Source organism: Sinohyriopsis cumingii, chromosome 1 (assembly GCF_028554795.1).
Source record: "Sinohyriopsis cumingii isolate HCF-2022 chromosome 1, ASM2855479v2, whole genome shotgun sequence".
NCBI classification, from domain to species: domain Eukaryota; kingdom Metazoa; phylum Mollusca; class Bivalvia; order Unionida; family Unionidae; genus Sinohyriopsis; species Sinohyriopsis cumingii.
The window spans coordinates 65717879-65744994 of NC_142961.1; the positions used below are offsets into that span (position 1 = coordinate 65717879).

General features: G+C 43.1%; 1 protein-coding gene across 1 annotated transcript in view; it reads left to right on the top strand.

The window, feature by feature from the left end:
• LOC149807027 (uncharacterized) overlaps positions 1 to 27116 on the top strand; it is a 128654-nt gene that overhangs the window by 75512 nt on the left and 26026 nt on the right. The window contains exon 10 of the mRNA XM_089950567.1: positions 26735 to 26745. Coding sequence (XP_089806693.1) covers positions 26735 to 26745 — 11 coding nt within the window. The remainder of the gene's footprint in view (positions 1 to 26734; positions 26746 to 27116) is intronic.

Genomic DNA, 27116 nt, shown 5'->3' on the forward strand with positions numbered 1-27116 from the left:
TTGATCTTACCTAGATCATGACCTAACAACGCGCGGACGTGAAGGAAAACATCCCCCTACTTTCTCATTTCATATAATAAAACCCTAACTATACTCTCCACATGCGCTAAGAAACAATAAAGTAACCCATAATCTACTATTCACGCCAACTTACTTGAACAGTTACTAACACAAACACAAACACACAAACACATACACTCTCACTATCAATAAAGAGTTAGTGTTTATATTCACACTACTCTACCTACACACATTGGCAAATTGATGGTTATTTCTTTTCTAGAGTATTGGGTAGCCCTGAAAAGGGCTGTTTTTTGGGGTTTTTTTTTTTTAACTTCATGGACACCTGGTTAATGGTGGCACCTTCCAGGCCTGGCGCCACATACACATCTTGTCCCCCAGTTGCTTTTTACTTTTTGGGGGGAGAGAGCAGAGGCAGGATATGTGCCTTCAGAATCCCAATTTTCGCTCTCTGGGATTCTGAAATTTCTTCTTCTTCTCTCCTTTTCCTCCTCCTCTTCTTTGTTTCTTCTCTCCTCCTCTTCTTTGTATTTTCTCTCTTCCTCCTCTTCTTTGTTTCTTCTTTCCTCCTCCTCTCTCATCCTTCCGTCTTCCACAATGGCTTCCGCGGCCAGCTCATTCAACAGGCGCCTGGCATATTCCAGATGCACATGAAGTTCCAACAGTTTCGCCAGTCTCGTGTTCATTTTTGGTGTTGATCAATCAACAAGGGTAGCTGGACTGCCGAACGAGTTTCAATTTATACTGAAAGCGCGGACGTGATGGAAAACATCCCCCTAAAAAACATGAAATTGATCTTACCTAGATCATGATCAAAAAAAACAACGCGCGGACTTAAAAGAAACACTCACTTTTTATGCTACCCATTCCTATTGTAAAATTTCTTTCATGAATCACTTCAATAGACTATCCACATACGCAAAGCAATCCAATCTAACCCCAAATCTACACCTCAAACACCAAAAAAAAGACATCATTTTAATCTACTATCCACACCAACGTACGTGAGCACTTACAAACACACAATCTTATACACAAACACATACCCTCACATTTTTTTAAAAAAGAGTTAGTGTTTATATTCACACTACTCTACCTACACACATTGGCAAATGGATGGTTATTTCTTTTCTAGAGTATTGGGTAGCCCTGAAAAGGGCTGTTTTTTTGTTTGCTATGGCAATCTTTTTTTTAGTTTCTAAGAATGCGATGTCCTCTGAGGATAGACTTTCTGGCGATAGGTCTGCTTCTTCGGAAAGAGAAGAAGAACTCTTTGGTGTCGATACGACAATCGACAAAGCCTCTGTCAGGTTCAGGTTGCTGCTGCTGTTGTTGTTGTTGTTGCTGCTGTTGCTGCTGCTGCTGCTGCTGTCTTTGAAGTCTGTACTTCTCTGTCCATTCATCTTTCTCCCTGTTCATTTCTTCTCTGAAGAGCTCTTCTATCAGGTCTTCAGTGACTTTTAGCATTCTCACATTCTCTATCTCTTCTGGCTTCGGTATCAGACTGTGTCTGACCCTATGCAAATTCACGTAGGCTTCGTTGAGTTTAGCTAGTTTGGAGCACATCTTCGTAGGAGGATGAGTCGACAATGGATGGTTAGACTGGAAACAACCCGGTTCTTAAAGTCAAAGCGCGGACGTGAAGGAAAACATCCCCCACACGGTTTTCGAGTCGCAACGTTCAATGAGTGTCATGAGAGGGATAGTAAGAAATGAAAGAGCATCAATCCAACATTCTTATAGCTAAACAAACCACAAAGGCATTTTTTTCAAAACAGAGCATTTTTTATTCAATAATCACTTAACACTAACCAGCAACTCTAACATTTTTTAACAATAATCCAACAATATAACATCAAACATTTTTTTCAATTAACACTCTACTTTAAACAGGGCTGACAACGTTGTGAATGAAATTGTGATTTCCACTGTTGGAAATCATTAGGCCATTGATGGACACTACGTTTCCTAGCTTGAGACAAAAGATAAGCATAATGGTCACAAAACCATCGATCTACTTTCACATCGTTTCTAGAAGAAGAACGAGGATCAAAATGAGTTACTAAATGTTCTAAGGAATAGCCCAGGCTGCGATGATGCAGAAAATACACACAGTACTGTCCACACACCAAGGAATCTGTGCCTTGTAATTTCACATTACTGAATCTGGTGGTCTGAGCATTTCTTCTCATAAAGTCGATGAAATCGTCTTCCAAAGGGGGCAATCCGTACGAATCGAAATAGTCCACACATCCTTCTTGAGGAAAGTAGACGGCTACCCAGTGGGTTCCTGGGAGATGACTGTCGTCCGTGTTGATCACGTAAGCTTGATGGTCTTGAGGTTTGCGATGAGGGAGTTCATCTTTAGCACAGACGACAGGATTCCAAGAAGCCGTATACGAACTGTGGTTCAAAAGGTAATAAAGTTCCCAGGTATCCATTGTTTTGTCTGTGTGTTTTCTTCTTCACAGGTAATAATAAGTCGTCAATTCGATCCTGACTTTTTGCTTGAAAATGTCTGACAAGTAACCGTTTCTTCGTTTCGTCTCCTCACTCTGATTCAGGAGAGCTTCGATACGATGGATCTCTTGAGTGGTTAATGGTGGACAGGAATGTTCACGCAAGTCTTTATACCACTGATGTAACACGTCTTTGTCCGAGATGAGACTCCAAGCTTCGTCCAGATACTCGTCCAATTTTTCTTCTTGACTCAACATCAGGCATTTGTCGTGCTGAATTTGACTGGGATGGGCGTTTTGACATCCGTAACACTCTTTCTTGATCAATTCCGTCATTTTTTCGGCCAAGTGTTTGGCAAAACAGCAGACTAAATGCGCTTCTTGTTCTGGCCATCTTGACTTCATCATGATATCTTCTTCGTCTTTGTCTTGAGATTCTTCTCCTTCCACGGTCTCCTCACATTCCATCTCCAAAGTTTCTCCACTAGGTAAAGAGGGAGAACAGTCTTCCATGACTTCTAATAATCTAGAATGACTTCTCTCAAACTGTTGATTTCTATGGTATTATCGAATTCTGCATACAGGATGACGTTCACCGTTTCATCAGGGACTCGGTTTGCAAACTGAATTTCCACACGAATCTGGCCGGATTTTATAGGGTGGAAATGTCCCTCGTCGCTGCCTTGGTCTGGAGTGAAATCGAAAGCCCACAAAGCATAGCCTCCTGCGTAATCCTCGTACGTAATGCCGTGACTGGTGTTGGTTCCTAGCTGACCCGTGGCTCCGTACAGGGACAAGTACGATCTCAAGTAATTCTTCGCGTCACCAAAGTTAGGTTCGAAAGGTCGGGTACACAAGGTCTTGCCATCGCGACTGACTTCGATCTTGGACACGCCAAAGTGTTGAAAGTAGAAAAGATTTTTATCGATAGCTCCGTTGAAGGTTGTATTCTCGACGATACCAAGGATCAAACGTTTGGGTAGCTGTCCTTGGAACAGATGATCTTCGATCATGGATCGCTGTCCAACAGGAATGGTGAACGTTTTCACTTCTACGCGTCGTATCGGATACTTGGCGGTCGTTCTGCTCAACGTCTGACTGATGTCGTTACCCACTTTAGGTAACACTTCCACACGTCGCACGTAGAGTCTGGCTTCTTGGATGACAGTTTTGTAATCGTTAGTATTAGACAACAGATGGAAAGCGGCACTGCTGCGATTCAGTCTCAAGCGGACATCCACTCCGTTCAGCAAATACTTTTCTTGCAACCACATGTCCAAATGTAAACGATTCATCAGTTCTAAACTACGACTTTCAGCAATTTTCTTTCTTTGTTCTATAAATCCCGATAAATTTTGAAGATTCCCATCAATTGTAGTGCTGTCGAACTTTCTACCTAATGCGTCAGGCTTCCATACCACGCAAGCATCCAGATGAGTGTTTTTGGCTTCTTTTTCGTACGTCAAGAGATTTTCCAGGTACGCTCGGTAAGGGTAAGTATCCATGCTGCTGCTGACCAGTTTGTTATTCACATACAAGTCCACTCCACTGAACAAGGAATTCATGAAATTGTTGACGGGAGCTACTCTGGACGTATCAATGAGAGGGTCACCGTCCACTTCAGTTACTTTGACTTTTAAGTACAAGTAACTGCTATTCAGATCGATGTAATCGTCGGGCTGTCCTTTGATTTCAAACTCGATGGGAGCGGAATCTGTCAATGAGGAGACGGGGTGAAATTCCACCCACTGGGATTCTTGCATGGTCATCATGGTGGGGAGCATGGCAAACAGATCCAGTTCCGTCTTGGAACAGGCGCAAGACTCTCGGTGCATCATTTTTTTCTCTTTCTCAATAATCGAAAACGTCTAAGTCTCGAACGGTTCTTCTTCTTTTCTTGATCTTTCTCGCTTGAAGTCTGGTGAAAGGATGTTTTCTTCGTCGTCTCTTTTTGCCTTGTCCTTTCTGAATGCCTGATTCGGTAGCGTGCAGGGCATTTATATGTGCCTCGGCGGCCCAAAAGGTCTTTGCCCGTTTGCAGCAACACATTTTTGCCTGCCCTCATAAAAGCTTCTTTAGGGTTTTGTTTGTCGATGATGACATTTTGGAGAAATTCTTTGCCTTGCGTCAGTGCTGCATCTTTCAAGGCGTGCAATCCGCGTGTCACCATCGGTTTCAACACCGGGGCCACCGAACGAAAAGCCGATTTTAACATGTCTCCTAAACCGTGTCCTCGCTGTCGTGCAACCCCTCGGTACACTGGATACATGACTTACTTACGAGTCGTGAGAGAACCGTTTTCGAAAATGGAGTTTCACCGTGACTTTTCCTTTGGTGAATGGAATATTTTGTCCCAAATCTCCTTTTATAGTAATGTTGACCGTGTCCAAATACGACTTGCTGACAGGCAAATAATGAGGATGGACAAATTCGCGGTGGACGTGATAAGTGTTTCCAGCTTCCTGGTCACTGGTCGTGGTACTATCCACTTTGAAAGGAATGACACGCAGTAACGGCACAGAGGTGTGTCCCACCACGTTGTACTCCACCACATCGGAATAAACAAACATCAAATTCAGTCCTTGGTTCAGTTCTACCGGGAAACGAAAATACTTGTAAAATTCCGTATTGCTGTTGATCTTCGGATTAAAATTTGGAGCCATTTTTGTGTCTCCACCTAAAATATCAAACAAGTCACGATTGAAACTGATGGACATCGTTTGGGTATCCGGAAATTTCATCAGTAAGCGACGAACCACTTTATGGTACTCTAGGGTGACACGTTTAGTTAGTTTGTTCAGGGCTTTGCCAAAGGCTAACTCGAACCTGTCTGCAATAGTGTCCACCAAATGTTGGCCACTAAAATAAAACCCTGCCGGAATTTTCAAGGTGTGGATTTTGAAGGCTGGATTGCTGGTGGATGTTCTTGTGATCCCTGAAAGCCCGCCGATTTCATTTATGGTGTCTTGTAATTGTTGGTTCAGAATTTCGACCTCAAAAGTGTTTTGAGTTTCAGTGATGTTTTTGATTTGTGTAGGGTGAATCATTTCCACTAAAGCCACTTCCCAATGGGCTTCGTGATCTAAGGGGATGGCCTGAGGTAATTTGGCCGTGTAACAGCACAACGTGTTGTGGGGAAACACCTCCATGGAACTGTCACTGGGTAAGGTTAAGTAAAATTGGTTTTCGTGACTCATAATTCCAGAGTTCTGTGGCTGTCCGAGGGGTCATTACTGTACGTCAGAGGCGTTTCTCCGCTCAAAATGGGGTTCTGGTTGTGGTTGGACTGGTGACTGGCACTGACACTGGCACTGGACACAAGGTTCCCGTTGGAAGAGAATTTCAGGGAGGGATTGGGAAGCAGGTAACCGATGCAACTGCTCAATAAAATGGTCCACAATTGTTTGTCTCCTTGTTGGAAACTCAAACTGGCGATGGCTGCCCCGATGACACAATACACCACGAAGATTTGGCAGAAAAAGACGATTTGCGTTTTAGGCACACGTTCTCCGTACCACACCCACAAGGGTTGTTTTTGTAAATCTTGCACAGAAGAACTAGGTGAAGGAGGAGTGGTCGACAGGCATGATAGTCACTTCTTTTTATAGTCGATGACTTGCGAAGCGTCGATCCAAGAATCAAAACTGGGTGGATATCCTTTCCAAAGTACTTTGACTTCTTTGACACGTCGTTTGCCCACTTTACGGGTTCTGCGTTCGAGAATGCTTTCGATGTCGTACACGTCGTCTTCTTTTTTGGTGACACGTTGTAACTCGGGCAAATAAAACGTTCCTTTGAGCACTTCTCCGTTCATGTCTTCTAATTTATAGACGGCAGGATGACGGCCATGCACTCGTCCAGTGACGCGAAACAATTCGGTCGTCCAGTTAGGTAAGTAACCTTTGTCAAAAGTGCGTTTGGTTTTGCCAATGCGCACCCAATCTCCTACGGCCAACATTCCACTTTCTTGGGGACAGCCCTCGTCGGGGACGTACCAAACAGGCGCTCAAACACCAACACTTCGTTGTCGGGAGTCACGTCTTGCGGGGTACGTCCGATGCTTCGATGGTAAGATTGGTTGTACGCTTGCACCAGGTGCGGTAAGATGTCGATGTACTTCAGAGTGTGGTGATGCGCAAAATATTTCCACATGCGTTCTTTCAAAGTGCGTTGAAAACGTTCCACGATGCTGGCTTTGGTTTCTGGATTCTCGGTGGTAAAAAAATGAATGTCACGTTTCTTTAATTCTTTTTGGAAAGCTTGGTTCAGAAATTCGGTGCCTTTGTCCGTTTGCCATCGAAGAGGGTGACGACCGCTTTGTTTCAACACCCGTTGCAGGGCTCGCACTAACTCGCTGCTCGATTTGGAAGTCAAGGGCACGACCCAGGCAAATTTGGAAAAGACGTCGATGACACAAAACAAATATTTGTAGCCACGATTGTAGCTGGCCAAATGAGAGACATCGGCTAAATCGGCTTGCCATTGATGATCGATGCCTTCCACTCGGGTGCGACTTCTGGCAAACTTGCGTCGAATGGGTTTGTGCAAAGTGTATGTAGCTTGTTCTTGTAACCATCGTTGCACTTGAGGTAAACGGAGACTTTTCAGTCGCGTTTTGGCAGCACGATACAATTTTTGAACTCCTGTGTAACCTGCAGGATGCGAGGGATCGTAGTAAATGCTGGTTAAGACTTTTTCCATTTTTTTATTTTTTTATTTTTTGTGTTGGTTGGTTAATAAGGCACCCACTCTTGGAAGAGGCTACTCTTTTTCTCTTGGGGTACTTTCTTGGATTGCAATGCTTTGCGTGTGCGACCGGGAATAGGTGTTGAAGAGGAGGATGTCTGAGCGGGGGATATCGGTTCTTATTTCACTTCTGTCTTCACGTCTGTCTTCACTTTCTTTTTCTCTTGTGATGAAGAAGGGGTGGCCATCATCTTTTTAATCCATCCAATTCTGGAGGTAGGTGGTGTTGTTAACTTGCGTACTTTTTCTGGTGGAGTTTGAAACCCTTCTTCTTCTTCTTTTCCTTTTTCTGTCTTGGTCACTGGTACTGGTGGTACTAGTACTGGTACTGGTACTGGTGATGGTGCTGGACTTTTCATCAAGGTCTTAAAATCTTTCAGAGTGGGTAGAGCTGTTTCGTCTAAAGCTTCTGGTGAAAGAGTTGCAGTAGTTGCAAAAGTTGACCGTACTTTTGCGATTTTTCTGTTTCGGACAAATCTTGGCGATCCATCAAGGATTGCAATTCGTGTTGTAACTGGGATATCTCGCTCAAATTGGGATTGGGAGGTAAATGCGGGGTGCGTTGTTCTTGCCACCGATGGTATTCCATCCATCGTTTGTAAGGCACTAAAGCTAGTTTTCGTCCTTCCATGGGGTTGTCAAGGGTCGATTCTGAGATCTTGGAACTTCCGAAGGCCTTTTTATCTTGCTCCCACCAGTCCTCCCAACATGGTTCCCAAGACTCCTTTCAGTATGGGGCCTAACAAGAGGGGCAAAATGCCTCCACGTTGCACTAACATCTTCTTCTTTTGACGAATGGGAATTTTCTTTCGAACCATTTGGCGAAGAACGTGACGATGTTTGCTTAAGCATTGTTTCTGGTGTTTGGACAAAGGGATCGTGGCTTTCAAGACGTTCAAACAAAATTCGCACACGGTATCGATGACCTCTTTGGAGGCCGATTGAATGAGTTTTTTTTCGTAGAGGTGAAGAAGCTTTGGACAGGACAGATAACAGGTCCCCATGTTTGACTAAACGTGGTGGTAGTCCTTTTCTTTTCTTTCCTTGGCGTTTTCTGGAGGGTGACATCTTTAAGTCTTCAGGAGCACCAAAAAACACTGATACCCCCGACTTGGTCACACACCTTTTTTATACTGGAACGCGTCGCCACTGATTGTCTTTACGTCGTATCAGTTTGAGGACAGGCATGACACGTCGTGCAGGGGTACGCAACGGACTAAATCGAGCCAGTTCTTGCTTGGACAAATCCAGTAAACTTTGTAACATGCCCGATCTTTCATGGACTTTGATTTTGGGAGAAGGTACTTTGTGAGCAGCAGCCACTGCCACTAAATTGGAGGGTCCTGCCACTGGGGAAGTTCTTTTTGGGGTCATCAACGGAGATGTTCTTGGTGTGATCAACGTCTCCAAGTACTCTTCAGTTCTTGGTGTCATTAATGGAGAAGTGGATGAACGTGAGGCTGCCGGTGACCGTGTCACTGCCGTGGCAGGTCGTGGTTTGCGAGTGTAAAGTTGCGTCCTGGCCGAAGTGCCTCTCTTGCGACTAGTTTTCTTCTGTGGACTTTTCTTTTTCTTGGGGCTTCTTTTCTTTTTCCGGGGTGGTGTCTGGTCAGAGGAGGGTCCCGCCACTGGAGAAGTTTTTCTTTTTCTTCTTGGGGACCTGGTCTTTTTCTTTTTCTTCTTGGGGCTTCGTTGGACTTTTTTCTTGGGAATAACTTTGGGGGCATTAGGATACCATCTTAAGAGAGAGCGAATGATGACCCCTCCTAGAGTACCGCTCCCTCCAGGTTTCAAAATGATTTGTTTTTTGGTTTGAGTGTCGATGCGGGGATCGGCCAGTTGGACCAAAGCGACTTTGTTTCGATCGAAAAAGCGTTGGGTTTGATGAGGAATCTGAATGATTCCTTGCAGTATTTGACGTGCTGTCACCGTGAACCATCGTAAGACTTCTTTGAGACTAACTTCTAAGACACGAGCTCGTATTTGTGGATTTTTTTCTCGACTGATGCCATACAAGGCACGAATCAATTTGACGGGAAGATGCGACTGAAGGGACGTCATGTCCACACTGTGTGAGACAGACGAAAAAGGGTCTGAGGTTTTTATAGATTTTTTTATGGGGAGTGAAATGAAGTCGAGGACGGAGACGTGTACAGGACAGGCCCTCCGTCTTGGCACCAGTGGTGAAACAAGTGGGTACGAAATCGCAAATCTTCGGGGGTGGTAGGTTTCAAATCGACGAGTAAATAGGCGTGTGGCGTTTGAGTGGCATCGTCGTACGCCTGAGTCAGCCAAGGCGTTCCTAACTGTTTGGCTAAGACTTGCACTTGCGATTTATCTCGAGGGCTTTTAAACAAGACCACGTAATGCGCATTGAGACTGATGGTGCGATGGGCTTTACTTTGTTGAAACAAATTTTGGGTGATGTAAACGACACTGGCATTACGATGATGCCCTTTGCGCGTGAACCACAGCTTAATTTCTTCTTCGTCTTCTCCTAACATGTCGTCAAAAATGACCAAATGAGTTTGACGGGAGTCAGAGACGATGCCGTCGTCTTCTTTTGGAATGCCTTCCACAAACACGATGGAATCGCCTTGACTTTCTTGCAAGAGGCTGTACGCCGATTGCCACTCTTTGTAACACCACACGATCCGTTGAGGTGGCCGATCGATCAAATGATGTTTATGTTCGATCAAACGTTTGACGAATTCGGTTTTGCCTGAACCGCTAGGTCCAGCAATGAGCATGTTAAAGGGATGGCGAAGATACAAAGCCTCCCAACTGGCACGATCTAAATGTTCGTCGATGACTTTGACAGTAGAGGAAGAGGGAGCAGAGACAGCAGAGGTAGCCATAGTGTGAGGAATGTCACTTGTGACACAAAAACAAACAAGACAAGAGTTTATATACTTTTTTTCAGAACACGTTTATTGAATGTTTCTTCAAACATGAATACGAAAGACAAAAATACATAAAAGCCAAAGACTTAAGTACAAGAATAAAAGGCACATGATAACCATTAACGTGGAATAAACACAAGTGTCTGTACAACCACATGTTTTGGGTAATGTTCTAACCAGTTCTATAGTAGGGGGTAAGGTCACACAAGTGTCCTCCCGAAAGGGTCTTTCAGGTCTGTCCACGACAGTCCCGTCCTGGGTGACGGGTTCTTCTGGCACGTCACTAACACGGGTTGAAAAGTAACTTTTTTCCTTGAACAACTCTCGTGCATACTGGGCCACTTCTTGGGTACAAGCCTCAAAATCCCATTCTTTCCAGGCACGGACATCTGTCCAATGGGGGTGTAAATCACAAGCTACACAGACATCGTCATACACGTCTTGGGTAGCTAAAAGTTGACGAATCTTTTTTTCCCGTAGAGGTCGAGAAGTATCCAGATGAAAACGCAAGGCTTTGAGCAAAAGGAGTTTTTCGTGACCATTTAAGGCCATTGAGGTGGTAAGTACTGATTGTAAAGAGTCCACAAGGAATCGGCTGGTAAACGAAATCCCAGAAAACAAGTCACTAAGACACACACCACTTGTCGTCCCAAATTGAATGGATACAGTTCTTGTAATAATCGATGGTAATGATCCACGGTTTGAATATGGTCATTGAGTTCCTTCCATGGAATCTGTTGGATTACATGCGATAAAAGTCGCGGCATGGCAGCCTGTTTTTATAGTCTCTTTGTTTCGGAAGCAATACAGCTGTCGGTAAATCCTTTCTCTCAACTCCTCAGGCAAGCCCAAAATGTTCTCTTGTAAAGTATCCATAAGTATGTACACTGTTTTTGGAATCCTTGGGTGGTGGCCAATGGCCTCGTTTACCTTTGTGCCTGATGTAATATCCACTCATAATCAGTCTTCTTATACTTTGGAACAGAGCATAATTTAAATACGGTTCAATCACTTTGCGTTTGCGTTTCACTTGTATTTTGATCAGTTCTCGGTAAATGCGTTCTCTCAACTCCACAGGCAAAGCACGAATGTTCTCTAGCAAAGTATCCATGAATAGGTCATACTAAATCCTCTTTGGTCTGACACAAGAAATGTACTCTTTGCACAAACATGGTTTCAATTCGTTGTCGAATTTAAATCGTTCAGTCACTAATCTACACATTACAATTCGTTCAGAAGTTTCCTCTTTCACCAAGTTGACATTGTGTTCAAGATGTTGGTAATTCGTTAACTCTTCCTCTGGAATTCGATGCAGGACGTTTACAGTGATGTAGTAGATAGAATCGTCCATACCAAACCATTCCTTTTTAAAACTAGGGGATCGTTGATCAATGTCTGTCCAATGAAACACTTTCAATTGAATCAATCCTTGTATAGCCTTCAGGTACCAGTGGTTCAAACACCGGTGACGTAACGGATGCAATTGTTCTTTACGTTTCACTTGTATTTTGACCAGCTCTTGGTAAATGCGTTCTCTCAACTCCACAGGCAAAGCACGAATGTTCTCTTGCAAAGTATCCATGAACAGATTATGGTAAGTTACTTCAATGTCTCGGTCCCACTAAGGGTAAGTAATGACAATTCGGTGACCATCGAGCATGTTCTACGTAGGCCGAATCTTGCGGTTCCCAGTGGTGAAGTGACACACCGCAACTGAAGCACTTGACTTTATCTCCTTCGCCCAAGTAGAAAAGTCCGGCTCTGGCTAATTCTTCGGGGGTCGGGCCTCCCAGATACTTAGGCCATTTTCCTTTGAACGATTGAAGACGATTTTCAAAGTCGCAGTATTCCGACAAACGCACAGGAAACGAATATTCGTCTTTCACAGGTTCGTTTCGATGAGGGTTGGGTGACATGGACAGGAGTTTGCTCAGGGCTGGATGACATCCGTAGGGCGGTAGACGTGAAGGTGAACATTCCCCTTTAAAACGAAACCCAGTAAAATGTCCAAGAGGACGAGCGGCATCACTTTCGCATCCCTCAGGTTGGACACGCACAGCATCCCTTTCCATGATAGGGGCAGTGAGAACAAAATTCCCATGATGCTTTACGGCATCGCTCAGGTCACAAGGTACAGCATCGTACCCATCGCAAGGCTCACAATCGCATTCCACTTCCGAAGCCTCACACTTGAATTGTGCCTTTCTAAACAACTTGTTTTGTGTTTCTCTGAAAGTATTCATCTTGTTCGCTCGGTCTTGGTAGTCCCAATCAACTATCGATCTTGACCATAGCCCCCTTTTCATACTAGTTGCAATGCAGTCTCCAGCTTGTACATCTTTCCTTTGTTATGTTTTTTATGTCTTGTTTTGGAAGGTACCGTCTCTAAGGTACCGTCAACATTGTACCGTAGTGTGATGGGTGGAAAGGCCATAGAAAGGTAAGGGCAGTGCGGAGACCATCGAGTATGTTCCAGAATAGCTGAATCTTTATAGATACATAGATCCATTCGTAACTTCAGTCCGCAAGCAAAACACTGTACCTCGTATCCCAATCCTGACTCAGGTCCCAAGTAGACAAATCCTGTTCTAGCTAAAACATGCGAAGAAGGTAATCCTTCCCTATCCGTAGGCCATTTCTGAAACGTGTCCAATCGACGGGCACAATCACAATAGTTAGGTAAGAAGACTGGAAAATGGTAGGGTTTGAACTTGGAGTTCTCATGGGGTTTCTCACTCGATTCTTGCTGTGGCGAAGTCATCTTTCTGGTGGGTGACTATCCTCTTACAACCAATGTTTTATACCAACGTGTCCATACGGCAAAGCAAAGTGGTTGGGAAGTCGCACTCGCTTCTGGTACACGATTTGATAGACTTTTTCCAAGGGCCGACTGACGATGTGGTGAGTGGGTAAACGTACAATCTTGTTCGGTTGGTAGGTGGTCACTTTAAAGTTTCCATCCTCTCCCGATTGCAAGGCTTCTTTCAATACCCCAAAATTGACCACACGACTGGTACGATAATTCAGAGTCAGTCCTTTCACTTTGCACGTCGTGTGCACTTCTCCTTGTTTGTCACGGTATTGGTAGCCGTAATTTTTAGGACCGCCACTCGCGAAACTTAGAATCTTGTCGTCGGGGTGTTCGTCTGTCCAGGCTCCTAAACGGTCTCCTTCGATGTTAGGGTGCTGTTGACTCGGGTGATGGATGTAAATGCAACTGTCCGTGTCAAAGTACAGGACGCGTTCTCCTAACAGTTCTAAAGCTTCGTACAATTTTAAGCGAGCATGAGCTGTCACGTAAGCCGCAATGATGACATTTCCAAAAGGGTCGTCTTGTACAAAGTCCAGATCTTCTTCGTAATTGACCAAGATCAAATCCTCTCGAACGACGTCCACGTGTTTCATGTATTTGGTTTTGTCGTGAATCATCTGGAAGTAGCGGGAAGGTTCTGTCAAATATTCCGTCTTGGGTAAACACGGTTGTTGTGCCATTTTACCCCACAAGCAATTTAACATCACTTTGGCAAACGATCGCCTGCCTTCGTTTTTCTCGATGTGATCTAAAGAGATGCCTTATTGTTCATAGTATTTCTCTTTGAATTGTATTTGGTCTTCGGGAGTGTGACACCAGGACGGATAGCCGCTGGCTTCTTGCTTCAGTTTCAAAAAGGCATCCACGTAGTCAGCGAAAATGCCTTTCTGACTGGGGTCACCCTTGTGGTATTGTTGTGTCTTAGAAAAGTGGCAAATTTCGTACACTTCTAACAGTTGGTATCCCATGTCCAGAGCTTTGAACAATTCTACGCTGACCCAGGTTCCCGTCAAGGCACGTTCTTCCTGGCTGTGATGGCAAGGCTGGTCTTGATTGCACGTTTCGGCACAAGTACGGCACAAGGGAAACATCAGTTTGCCTTGACAATGGTGAGGTACGACGGGATGGTATAGGTTCGTGGGAGGCAAAACTTTACACTTGATCAAGCCTTCGTATTGTCGAATGTTTTCAGGTCGATGTGTTCCGTCAGCAATAGCGGGTTCCCTACAGGAAAGCGACAATATTTGCACACGTAGGGATACAGCGAACACACGTCCAAGTATTTGATTTCTTCTCCTTTCTCTTCGTCGGCTTGGTACAGCAAACAGGTGGCATTGGTCCTTCCTCCGTACAAACTATCCCTCGGGTTCAGCGGGTCCATGAACTGGTAACTTTCCACGAGGTGTTTAAACTCGGGATCGGTTTTCATACGGTGATCGTACTCGTGTTCCCACATTTCCACCACTTGGTATCCTTGCTGTTCTAACTTTAGGCGTCGCTGACAAGTGTCCTGGTACAGGTCTTCCATGGTTCGTTGCAAAAACTGATTTTTAGTGCCACGGTCGGGGTAACAAACGGGACATCCGTGAAATAAGCAACCGTTAAACTCGTACACGATCTTGGGGTTTTCTAAGTCCTAGCCATCGACCGAATACGTTCCGATGGTCTTTTCGCCCCCTCCATTGCGGGCATGCTGAATCCACTTGTCTTCCTTGTCGCACAAGTAATGTAACCAACGTAGGGCTTTGACCGAGTATTGACGTTTGACAAAGTTGGCCGTTTGAGGGCTGATGACAGCCACGGTGTTTTCAGGCATGAATCGTTGTCGATACACTAAGGAACACGCTTTGGCAATGGTGCAAGCTTCTTTCAAAGGATCGACCCCTCCGTGTTCCATGAACAGTTCTCGAAATTTTCCACAGCAACGTCGTAAAATGTCCACGTCGGAACGACAATACTTTAGCATTTCTTCCTGAAAGTCGAAAGGGTCCGAGGCGTTAGCCTGGTACCAAGCGTAGAAAGCTTCTCGTTGTTCGGTACGCATGTTGTTGGGGTCGTACTAGTGAGCCTCAGGTAAATGGGGTAGAACGGCGTGTTGATTGGCTTCCGTATTGAAAAAGTGTGGAAAGTACCCTTTAGCCATTTCTGTCATTCCAAACGTTTTAGGCATTCGACTCAAAGGCATGGCCAAATAGCTCATCGAATCTTTAAACTGTACTTGTCCCACTTGCATGAAAATGATTTTGGCTCCGTTCAAAGTCACTTTAGGACGCTCGGTGCCTTGTTCCGTATAGTATCTCAAAAGAAACTGTCCATCGTATCCGCAGAAATTGTGAGTCATCACCGTGGCATGACGATGACAATCTCCGTAACGTTCGATGTCCTCTTGGCTCCACGTCTTGTCGATGGGGTCTAAGACCCATTGGGCAAATCGGCTGACGTGTTCGGTCCCCGAAAGATTTTTTCACGCCCTCCAGGAATCTTGCTGCAGTGAGGGCAATGACTGAAGATAGGTTCTTGAATACACTTCTCGCACGCTCGATGAGCCACGCAGAAATTAGGAATGTGGATGCCGGTCTCTTGCATGCATTCGAAATCGAAAAAGATGAAATTGCCTTTCTTCTTGTGACCGTCCTCTTTCTCTGGTGGAGGTTGGTATTTTTGCACGTAGCATTGGTGTTCCAAGTCCACGATGTGGTGACAAATGTGACATTTTTTCTTTCCTCGACATACGTGTGCCTTGGCAGTATTGGTACGTAGGCCTTGTCCACAGGTAGGGCACATTCTCAGCAGTTGACAAGCACATTTCTTCTGTGAACCTTGTGTTTTCAAATGTTGTTGGTAACAGGTAGGGCTGACAAACGTGCGCAGACAAGTTGAACAAGGCACTGGTTCTTCGCTCAGACAGGGTGGAGAGGCCAAACATCCTGGGCATGTCATTCCACAATGCTTGTGTTGCTCTCGATTGTTATAACCATAATCACATTTCTCACAGTAATATCTGTATCCCAGGAATCCGGTGATGGTGGTAATGGTATCGAAATGGTCATCGTGATAATAAACATGAATGTATTTTCCGTCCTTAAAATCTTTTCCTCGAAACAACAGAGGCCCGCGCATTTCTTGAGGGTGCACTTTCAAGGTGTATCGTGGAGCTAGGACATCTTGCAATTTTTGCATCTCAGGAATGCCACAGGGTATGTCTTTGGGCAGGCCAACTTGTTGCAACAGGAGTTCTGCTTCATTTCGTTGTTTGGCTCGATCGGAACGTTGAATAGTTTTCCAGGTTCTTTTCCATTCTACCGTGTCGTTCTTGTTGGCATAGGTTCGTCCCACCACGATGGCACGGGCTAAACACATCTGGTCATGAGTGTTATTAATTCGGTCGAGACTCTTTTTGGTGTTGCGAAACTCATCCACCAATAACATCTTTTTGCGTCCAGTCCCTTGAGGAGGAGAGACGTGGGTCATGTCCAGTGTGGCTTTACCATCGGTGATGTCAAACTGATCATTAGATTGTTGCACGTGTTGAATCTTGTCCATGACTTTGGAAGCGGTCAATTCTGCAGGGGTGCTAAACTCGATCCAAACAGGGGATTTCAAACCGTCGTGTTGTATGGAAAGTCTCAAGCGATCGTCTTCTTTGGGTTGACATTGTCGCTTGAGTGCAGTGAGCAAAGAATCCCACACCCCAGTGATAAACACTTCTGCTTTCTCTAACGGCACTTCAGCCTTGAAAACTTTAAACTTCACCGTGTATTTGTAAGCCGTGGTTCTAAATTTTCTAGAGGAGCGCATTTCCGTCTCTCGAATGGAATAGTATTTTTCAGGGTTGACTAAGGGTGGTGAACTTGGTTTAGAAGTTTCAAATTCTGGTTCACTCATGTCCTCTTCAAAATCACTGGCATGAATTTGTGCCAAGATTTCAGCTCTGGTACGAGGCGATAGATCACGTTTCTGCCTCTTACTTTCTTCTTCTTTCTTCTCAAATGAATAGGATCGTTTCATCTTGAGTGTAAAACGTCAAATGACTCAAGTTTAAACACCATAGACTAATTTATAGTCATGGCAGACCAGCGTATATAAAAGGGTGTGTGTCTTGTCCTTTCACTATTCATTTCACTCTCAAGCCGAACACAACGATGGAAGAGACTAACCAAATCGAACGTTTCGTCAGAGCTTTGCGAGGGGTCATTAGAAAATTCTCTTCAGACCAGCCCACGGACTACTCTCCTTCCTTTCGAGATAAAAGTCAAGATACTTGCTATATCTGTCAGAAGAAAGGGCATTGGTCTTCAGAGTGTCCAGACCGTCAAAAAAGAACAAAAACAGGGGCTAAAAAAGACAAAAGTCAAGATACCTGCTATTATTGTAAAGAAAAAGGACATTGGTCTCCAGATTGCCCAAAAAAGAAACAAGAGGAGTCAGAAGAAAAAAGGAATTCTTCAGAAGAGGAGAGGGATTCTTCGGAAGAAGAGAGGGATTTTTCAGAGGAAGAAAGCAGACAGGTGATGAAAAAGAAACAGGAGAAGAAAAGAAGAAGGGAAGAAAGTGAGGAGGAAGAAGAGGAAAAGAGTGTGACGATGAAGAAATTCAAAAAACAGAGAGACTAAAGAAGGAGAAAGAAGAAGTCAATGAACTTTTTATTAAAGTGTTCTGTTGTGAATAATGAATTGAATTGTAACAATGGATAAAAGAATAAATTAATGATATAAGGTAAGTGTCTTTGAGTTATGATTTTAAAATAAGAAGCTACACTCACGCACTCATACAAAGAAACGTACTATAGGGGGTAAAATGGGTTGTTTTTTTTTTGAGTTATTGGCAAATTGAAATTGTATTTCTTTTCGAGAAATGTGGGTGGCCCTGAAAAGGGCCTTTTTATTTTGGTGTAGGGGTGAGTTTAAGCAATCAACTTTAACTGCCTTAAATCTTTGCCACGGCCAAGGCCTACTTCTGAACTGCGTAATGTTGATGATGATGATTGGGTTGAAATCACTAAGGGTGGTACGGTAGGCTTAGTCACAGGGTTAACGTGTTTAGCTCGGGAAGGTCGTATTCTCTTCGGTCGTAATAAAGAAGTCTGATACATTTGTTTGAGACTTCTTAACTCCGCTAAAATGTCCAACAGTACCGTGACCGTTTGATTTTCACCCTCTTGTTTCTTTGCTGCTGCTACTTCTTCTTCTTGCTGTTGTTGCTGTTGTTTTTTTCTTACCTCTTCTTCTTGCTGCTGTTGCTGTAGGAGAAAAGCTTGTTCCGCTTCCTTTTGTCGTTGTATAAATTTCTCCAATTCTTCTTTCTGTCTCTGTCTAAAATTCTCCACTTGCGGTAATGAAGAAGGTAACGAAGGTTCCGGAACAAATTCTTGCGAGGTAAGAAAATCCACAAAATCCCAATTCACCTCTTCTGAAATTAAGTCCGGGTTCCCTTGGGTGGTCTCCCCTGCTGGTGCACCCCAATGGATCGTTTTCTGAGCTTCCGTCATGTTGAATCACTGTCGCATAGATTGACTGCACACAAGCGCTAACGAATCTATATAGACCACGTGACGTCACATACTACTCTTTTCGGATTGGATGCGAGCTGACTGAATTTTGTAACGCGTGTTCGGATTGGTGAATGAACTCAATCCGTTTCAATCCTTCCTCTACCTATAAATAAGCGCAGTTCACTGCATTGATTCACCTGTTCTCGTCGCTTCAAGATGTGGACCACAGTCGAATCATCCACCCTTGTGTCTTCTATGATGTTTAGAACGGACATGCTCATGTATGTCCGATCCAAGTGGACCGTTGTCCACAGGACAAACACCAGTCTGTGGATACGTAGGATCTACGTAGAAAGACAAGGATGCCTCAAAAGAGTGCTGATTTACGGGCCAACAGTGAGACGCAGCCTAAGGACAAGAAGAAGACCAATGCGGTGCCCTTTATGTTAATGGATACAGTAACATAAACCCAAAGGCCCTTTTCATGGCCACGCATATTTCTCGAAAAGAGAATGACTTTTCAATTGCCTACCCTTTTTTAAATTTAAATTTAAATTTAAATTTAAAAAAATTTAAAAAAAAAAAATCCCATGTTCAATTCCCCTTGTCCCTAGACAAGCCCAAACTCTATTCCCCATGTTAAATTCCCCTTGTCGCTAGAGTGACCCACGATTTATTCCCATGTTAATTCCCCTTGTCGCTAAAGTGGCCCAGGGTTTTTCGCCATGTTAAATTTCCATTGTCGCTAAAGTGGCCCATGGGGGGGTCTGTAATGCTAATTCCCATTGTCGCTAATGTGGCCCCATTCACTACTAACGTATAGCTAACCTTTGTCGTGATTCGGCGTTTAATCTTGTTTTGATATGTTTTCACTGGTTTTTGTATAACTTGTATTTAACCAATGAAAACATTTTCGTTGTTGAGAAATTACAATCTAACTTGTTTGTCACTAAAAAAAACATAAATGTGCAAGACAACGTACAGCTAACCTTTGTCGTGATTCGAATATGTATATTGCTTTAACGTCTTAAATTTATTTGTGAATAAATGGAACATTGTGAATACAAAAGGTATGGGAATCTAAGGATGACAGCCAACCGTGAAAGAAACCATGCAAACATCAAATATCTAACGTATTAACATTAGTTTCGGAGCATCATGTAATTCGGTGCAGCCATTTTATTTCGTTGTATCACGTGATAACATGTAGCGGATGCTTCAATTTTCAGAAGTTTTGTTGACAGTATTTTCAAGCTTTGCTGCAAGTAAAGTTAATACTTAAAGTTTGTCTAAATCCCGTAAGTATAGACATTATGGGTCACATTGATCAAAAACATCGAATTGCCTAATACACTTTCATACCCATTGAAAATACCTTTATTTTGTTTCCATGAATCAAACCCTTGGTACAACGTGTCTGTTAAATTAATAAAATCAGGTGACTTCTAATCTCCACCCATTTTTCATCTGTTTTCCTACAGAGCCCATTAATGAAATAATTATCAATTTCTCTGTTGAATTTAGTGACATTTTTCTTTTTTTTTTCCTTATTTCCTTATTTGAAGTTTTGAATAATATGTTTAAATCTATACACGTTTTTTTATATGTAAAAATAAATATTTCTTTTTCGGTACATCAACCTTTATGTAATTTAAGAAAGAAAAAAGTATTAAACTTTACTATCACAAATGCGTTACACTCAGTTTGCATGATTTTCAGACTGGTGGAAAACTGCATGGACACAATCGTTCTTACGACCAAAAGCATATGTAGATGTTAAAGAGAAAAATATACCTGTTAAAAAGGCGGCAAGGTAGCATAGTGTTCCAGAAACAACTTTACGGTTACAGCGTGTCATTGGTTAAGTTGACATTGGCACTAAAATCAGGACCAATTATATTATATTCCTTGGAGCAGGAAGCCAAGCTTGTGGACCAAATTTCGCTTTTGGCGAAGGTAGGGTATGGTTTTTGGCCACTGACTATGCTATTGATATTGGATTTCGTCAGAATAATTAAAAACTGAACTTCGGATGGATCGCAACTTCATACTGCGATGGCCTAATTTAACAGTTAAAAAGCCAAGGTCACTCGTTATCGCACGTGCTAAATCCACATCCAGATTTTGATGAACTTTAGAAAATCAAGAACACTTATAACTTGAAAGAGAAACCACAGTACATTTACATCATCGATGAAACGGGCATTTTCAACAGTCATATTCCTCCTTTTGTAGTCGTCGACAAAAACTCGAAACCGATCTCAATCACTAGTGTAATGTCTGATCACGTAACTGTTTTATCGGTTGGAAATACTTTAGGTACATCTATTCAGGCCTATGTTGTGATTCTGGGAAAGCGAATGAGAAATTAATTGCTTGAAGGTACAACAGCTGGAGTTTCTGGCACGGTTAGTGAGACTTGATGGTCAAGTATTCAGGAAGTATCTCGAGGAACATTTCAGTAGCTATGTACAAGAGCGTGATCCTCTCCAGCCACTGTTTCTGTTGTGTAACGGACACAGATCACATGTTTCATTGGCAATTACTTATTGGGCATAGCTACATAACATAATTCTGTTTATATACCACCTCACACTAGTCATGTTCTACAACCACTCGACGTCAGATGTTCTGACCTTTACAGAAGATGTACAATGACAAAAGGGTGGGATTCATGCGAGAAGTTACATCATAATCTATTCATATGCACTCTATATGTGAAATAGCATCCAGTGCCTACAACTTACGTCGCAAGGTTTTAACGGCTGTAGTTACTGGAAGGCCTAAAACAGAGGATAGCATTGTACAGGAAATAATAGGACATCTTTGAAACGTAATCGTCAAAAAATGTGGAAAGTGTGAAATAAATGAAAAGCTTAAGGAACCTTTATATGAAAGTTAATAAAAGTCAGAAAAAAATTAAAATTTGCACCTCTCGTTAAGACCCAGTCAGAGTGTATTAAATATGGCTGGTCCATCGGGAAAGCAGGTAATATCAGTATGTGACTCGGAAGAAACGTAAGACGGAGTTGTAGAGGACGGCGAACGCTGCTGTGTATGTAAGTAAGAATAGATCGGTGCCATAAAACACAATGATAACATCGATTTCGTCAAGTTCACGTTCAGCCATCTCACAGCACACGGACCTTTAGCTGCTAAATTATTTAACACAGTAGCCGTAAAAGTAAAATCAGACTTACTTTGCTAAATGCTTTAACCTTATTGGCTAATGCGAATATAATGTCACTAAAGGCATAATTTTACGACTCTATCGTTTTAAACTATAATAGATAGAAATTAAACTAGCAAGTTGACTGAAAGTCAACATATAATGTATTTCCCTAAAACACAAGGATAGTATTCAAAAGACACTTACAGTATTGTGAATTCAATCCCAAATAATCCAAAATGTTCAATGTCAAGTCCGCAAGTATAGAATGCTCCGAATTAATTTCAATAGTCTTGAATGTCTTGATGTATCAGTAGTCTTGAATGTCCAAATGTACCAAATGACATGACCCATAATGGTTTGAATGAGTTCTCAGTAATCTCGTGGTAGTGATTTAGTCCAAAAAGTCAATGAGCTTTTTTATTCCACAGACTGATAAGAATGAAGACTTTGTTTAAACTTCTATTTTATATACAAACTGCCACATGACCTATGATGCAACAAAATGCCCTAGATGTGGGTCATGAGTAGTTGTGATAGAAAAATTGCAAAAAATGATCTACAAATTCGCTGCCAAAATCTTTCTAAGATCATAATCAAGACTACGTATTTTACTCACATTCAAATAAGCAGCTTAAAAGAAACATGACAATAGTCAGATAAGACAAAATTCTACCCTGTCAAGAACAAAGGTCAAGCACACAATATAAATTAAATATACATAACAACATGTTGGCTGAAGCAAAGAACATACCCGCAACAAAATCCCTATTATTAATACAATATGTCATCCAACATTAAACTCCGCTCCTACCGATGTTTTCAGCATGCTTTTCAAAAACCTATTTAGGTTTACAATTGTTTCACAATCAAGCATCGGTATTAAAGAAATTCTAAAGTTTATCATTCGAGTATCTTTAGACAGCTCACATGCGGCTAGTTAAGGGAAATTGATTTTAATGGACAAAATTGCTGCTAAGAAAATATGTAGCAATATTTAAAATAATTTGTAAATGTGCTACCGACGTATTCCATCAATTCAAATTCTGAATCTGTTGCTACTACAAAATCTAAGTAGTCTCTTATATAATTTATTTACCTTGAATACAAAGTGAACATTTAAAAATAACTTACAATATTGTGAACCAAACCCCAAATAGTCAAAACTGTTTTATCACCAGTCCTAAAAATAAAGATCTAATTAAATTCAAGTGTGTGTGTGTGTGTGTGTGTGTGTGTGTGTGTGTGTGTGTGTGAAGAAACTATTGTACAAAAAGATTGTAAAGATAAATGAGATTTAAAATCATTTAGTCAAATAAACCGTAAAATGTCAAAGTATTCGAAAGTAATGCAAAGTAGCATACACCATTTTTAAGTCTGTGGAGGCAGAAACGGAAACCGGTTTGGTCAGTACATGTGTTTCGGCAACTGGTTTGGGTTCAGCTGGAATAGTTACAAGGCAGCTGTTCCTTTGGCTTTTGCTGGTGTTAGTTAAAGTGTCCAGTAAATGCCAAGGACTTGTGAACATTCAATTGAAGCTATAATTGGGATGTTTCTCCACCAACTCAAATGTAACTCTACAGAACGCAGCTGCATGAATGGCAATAAAAAGCAATACATTCGTTGCCCGTGCTTGTACAAGAAACATCACACTGACAAATTTAGCTTATCCTTGTCATTATTATATGATTATGGTTTGACGTTTATTAATGCAAAGTATTTCTCTGCCAACTACATGACCTACAATAATTATATTTGGACGTGAAGTCTTTATACATTGAAGGTTATAAACCATAAGTTTTCTGCATTATAATCTGTTATTTGAAATTATTAATTGTTTTGAATTCTTGAAAAATGATTTGAGCTTTATTAAGAAATATTTGTTTCCGTTTGGGGGTTATACATTATTTGATTATTTACAGATTTTGTAATATTTCAAATCCATGAATTCCAAAATAATACGAAGTTGGTTGTTCTTGATTATACAGATTAATTTATTGCTGGTTATAGATATCAGTTTAGATAGATAATGATTTGTATTCGATAAAGCATAATGGTATCTGCAATCCTGGTAGTTCTCTTTTTTTTTGTTACAGATAGTATCGAACCCAGAAATCCTAGTTGCATCATATTCAGGATTTACACAATGAAGAGACACAGCTTAAGTCACTTTGACAAAGAAGGTCACAAACTACTGACTGTTGGATCTGGAGACTTTCCCCAAAAACCTCTTTTGGAATCGTGGTGAACACAACTTCGTGATACTATTGAAAGGGACATATTGCCATACCATTGGAACATTACTCAGCCATGTCCGTCAAGTTGAGAAATAATTTCCGACGCCAAATACGTTGCGACAGGAAAGGCCGATAATGCTCAGATTGTGACCTTGTCTCCTACCGTCGCTATGTAATGTCCCGTGAACAAAAGTAGAGGCAAATACAGTGAATTACATCAGTGGTTTCTTTCCAGACTTGACTGAAAAGGCCTAGGATAATCCCATAAATTCCCAATACAAAACATATCATAATTGGCGGAAAATCGGATCAAAGTATGCACATTACATCACAGCAACATAATGCCGCTTCTAAAGATAGAATCAGAATAATGAAGACACTTTCCATGTTCTGAAAACACATTCTTAACATTGAATCAATAGGAAAAGGTCATCAAGCAAATCTTTATATTAACTTTGAAATGTGTTCTGCCTTGCTACCCATAGAGTTTGAAAAGTGCGGTGATTTTTTTCAAATGTTTAATGAGTCTAATAAAATCAGCATGCATTTTTCTATCATATTAATATTTTCTTCTCGCAGCCAAAATAAAATTGTAGTCATAATATGACAACGGAGCTTAATTGATCAAAGGTAAATTCAAATTCTTTAATCGCACACACATTAAACGCCTTACATTTTTCTCAATATTCATGAGTGTAAATAGCATAATCAATCTTGTAGATGTTCATAAATACAGTGGTCTAAGGTTGACATTGCCCGGGGTGGGAGTGGGAGACAAGCGCCCCAATCCTCCAAAATGCCCCATACGGCCTGCGTCTCTTACTGCCTCTGTCAACTAAAATCCAGCTCCTGGCCTTCGCCAGTGGCTTAGATTTGAAGCCCGGCAGACCATGTTTTCTACTAACAGGAGAAGGAGTGAAGGCGGCCCACTGGCGCTTTAAAACCAGTTGCTTCGGGTAGATGCGACTCGTAAACCTTGGATGGTAGCTCATCTAGGAGAAGAAAAACTCCGATTCCAAACCTCTGCTGCCTTGTGGCTATACCCACTCATAGGAAAGGCTAAGGGAGTAAACCCCGACAGAAAATCCGGAGATGGAGTCCCTAAGGCGGTATGACATTGACTTCAACGTCATTCCGGCAACTCCTGCGACGCCGTTGGTGCCAAGCTGTATCGGTATTCGTCGTTCCCTTGGGCACACCAGCTGCGTGGAGAGGGGGGATCTGCTGCATGGGCAAAACTGGTTCTCCATACCACCCTGCCCAGGCTTCATAGCTCCACTGGAGAGGACACTCCAGCGTCGTCGTACGGTGTCGACACAACACGAGAAGTAGCAGTTTACCGGTTCTAAGTCAAAGCTCGATTGGTGTAGAGCTTGGCGCCAGGGGTTACTTCTGACGGTGGGAGAGATCACCAGGTCTCACTGGACAGCTACCGCCCGCCTCAAGCTGGGCAGCCCCCAGTCAATAAGGTGCTGCCCGCCATGGCCTGCCTCCTTCACTGGGTGCGTGGAGCTTAGAGAACCATCTCGACAAGTAGGCCACAAAACTCTGCACCAGGAAAGACTAAAAGAAGAAATAAGAAGACTCTTCGTTTTGCAACCTGGAACATCAGGACCATGTGTCCTGGATTGACCACTGACCTACAGCAGATCGACGATGCACGGAAGACTGCCGTCATTGACAGAGAACTCTCCCGACTGAACATCGACATTGCCTGCCTCCAGGAGACCCGACTGGCTGACAGCGGCACCATCAGGGAAGCCAATTACACATTCTTTTGGCAGGGGAATCCCTTGGATGAACCTAGGCAGCATGGTGTAGGCTTTGCCGTCAAGAACACGCTAATCGCCTTCACTGAACCTCCATCATCAGGTACTGAGAGAATCCTTGCCCTCCGGCTGTCAACATCCTTTGACCCGGTCAACATCTTCAGCGTGTACGCCCCAACCCTCTGCTCCACCTACGAGGAGAAAGACAAGTTTTATGAGGCTCTGGATCAGGCAATATCCAGTATCCCCAACAATGAAAGCCTTTACTTACTAGGAGACTTCAATGCTAGAGTGGGAGCTGACCATGAGACCTGGTCCACCTGTCTCGGCTTTTACGGAAGGAGCAAGATCAACGAGAATGGTCAGCGACTGCTGCAGATGTGCTGCTCCCACAGCCTATGTGTGACCAATACTTTCTTCAAATGCAAGGAGATCCACCAGATGTCGTGGAGACACCCACGTTCACGACACTGACACCAGCTAGACCTCGTCATCACCAGGCGTGCAGAACTGGCCAGTGTCCTCCTTACCCGCAGCTACCACAGTGCCGATTGTGACACGGACCATTCCCTCGTGGCCAGCAATATTACCCAAGAAGCTGCACCACGCCAAGAAGAAGGGTCACCCACGCATCAAGACCTGCTGTGCAAGCAACCCAGAAAAACACAGCAGTTCATCAGCAAACTGAAGGAAGCCCTCACCAAAGTGACACTTCATGACACCATTGACTCCAAGTGGTCCCATATCCGTGACTCTGTGTACAATTCAGCCATCACAGCTTACGGGAAGAGGGAGCGAAAGAATGTCGACTGGTATGAGGCGAACTGGGAAGAGATGGAGCCCGTGACTGAGGCAAAGAGGAAAGCCCTCCTGGCATACAAGGCTGCACCTAGCCCCAGAACACTACAAGCCCTCAGGATTGCAAGAAATAACGACCAGAAGACCGCCCGCCGCTGTGCCAACACCTACTGGCTGAACCTTTGCAACAGTATACAGACAGCTGCTGACACCGGGGATACAAGAGGAATGTATGAGGGTATCAAAAAGGTGACAGGCCACCCACAGCTACAAGACCACCTCCCTCAAGTCCAAAACGGGCGAAGTCATCACAGACCAGGGGAAACAACTGCAGCGATGGGTTGAGCACTATCTCGAGCTATATGCAACCCAAAACAATGTCACTGGAACTGCCCTGGACACCATTCCAGACCTGCCTGTTATGGAGGAGCTAGACACACAGCCCACCCTGGAAGAGCTCGGAAAAGCCATCGATTGCCTTGCCTGTGGGAAGGCTCCTGGAAGCAACGGCATTCCGTCTGAAGTCCTCAAGAGCGGAAAACCAACAGCACTGCTCCAGCCCCTACACACACTCCTCTGCCTTTGCTGGGAACAGGGATACATCCCATTGGACATGCGTGACGCCAACATCATCAATTTGTACAAAAACAAAGGAGACCGTAGCGACTGCAACAACTATCGGGGCATCTCCCTCCTCAGCATCGTCGGAAA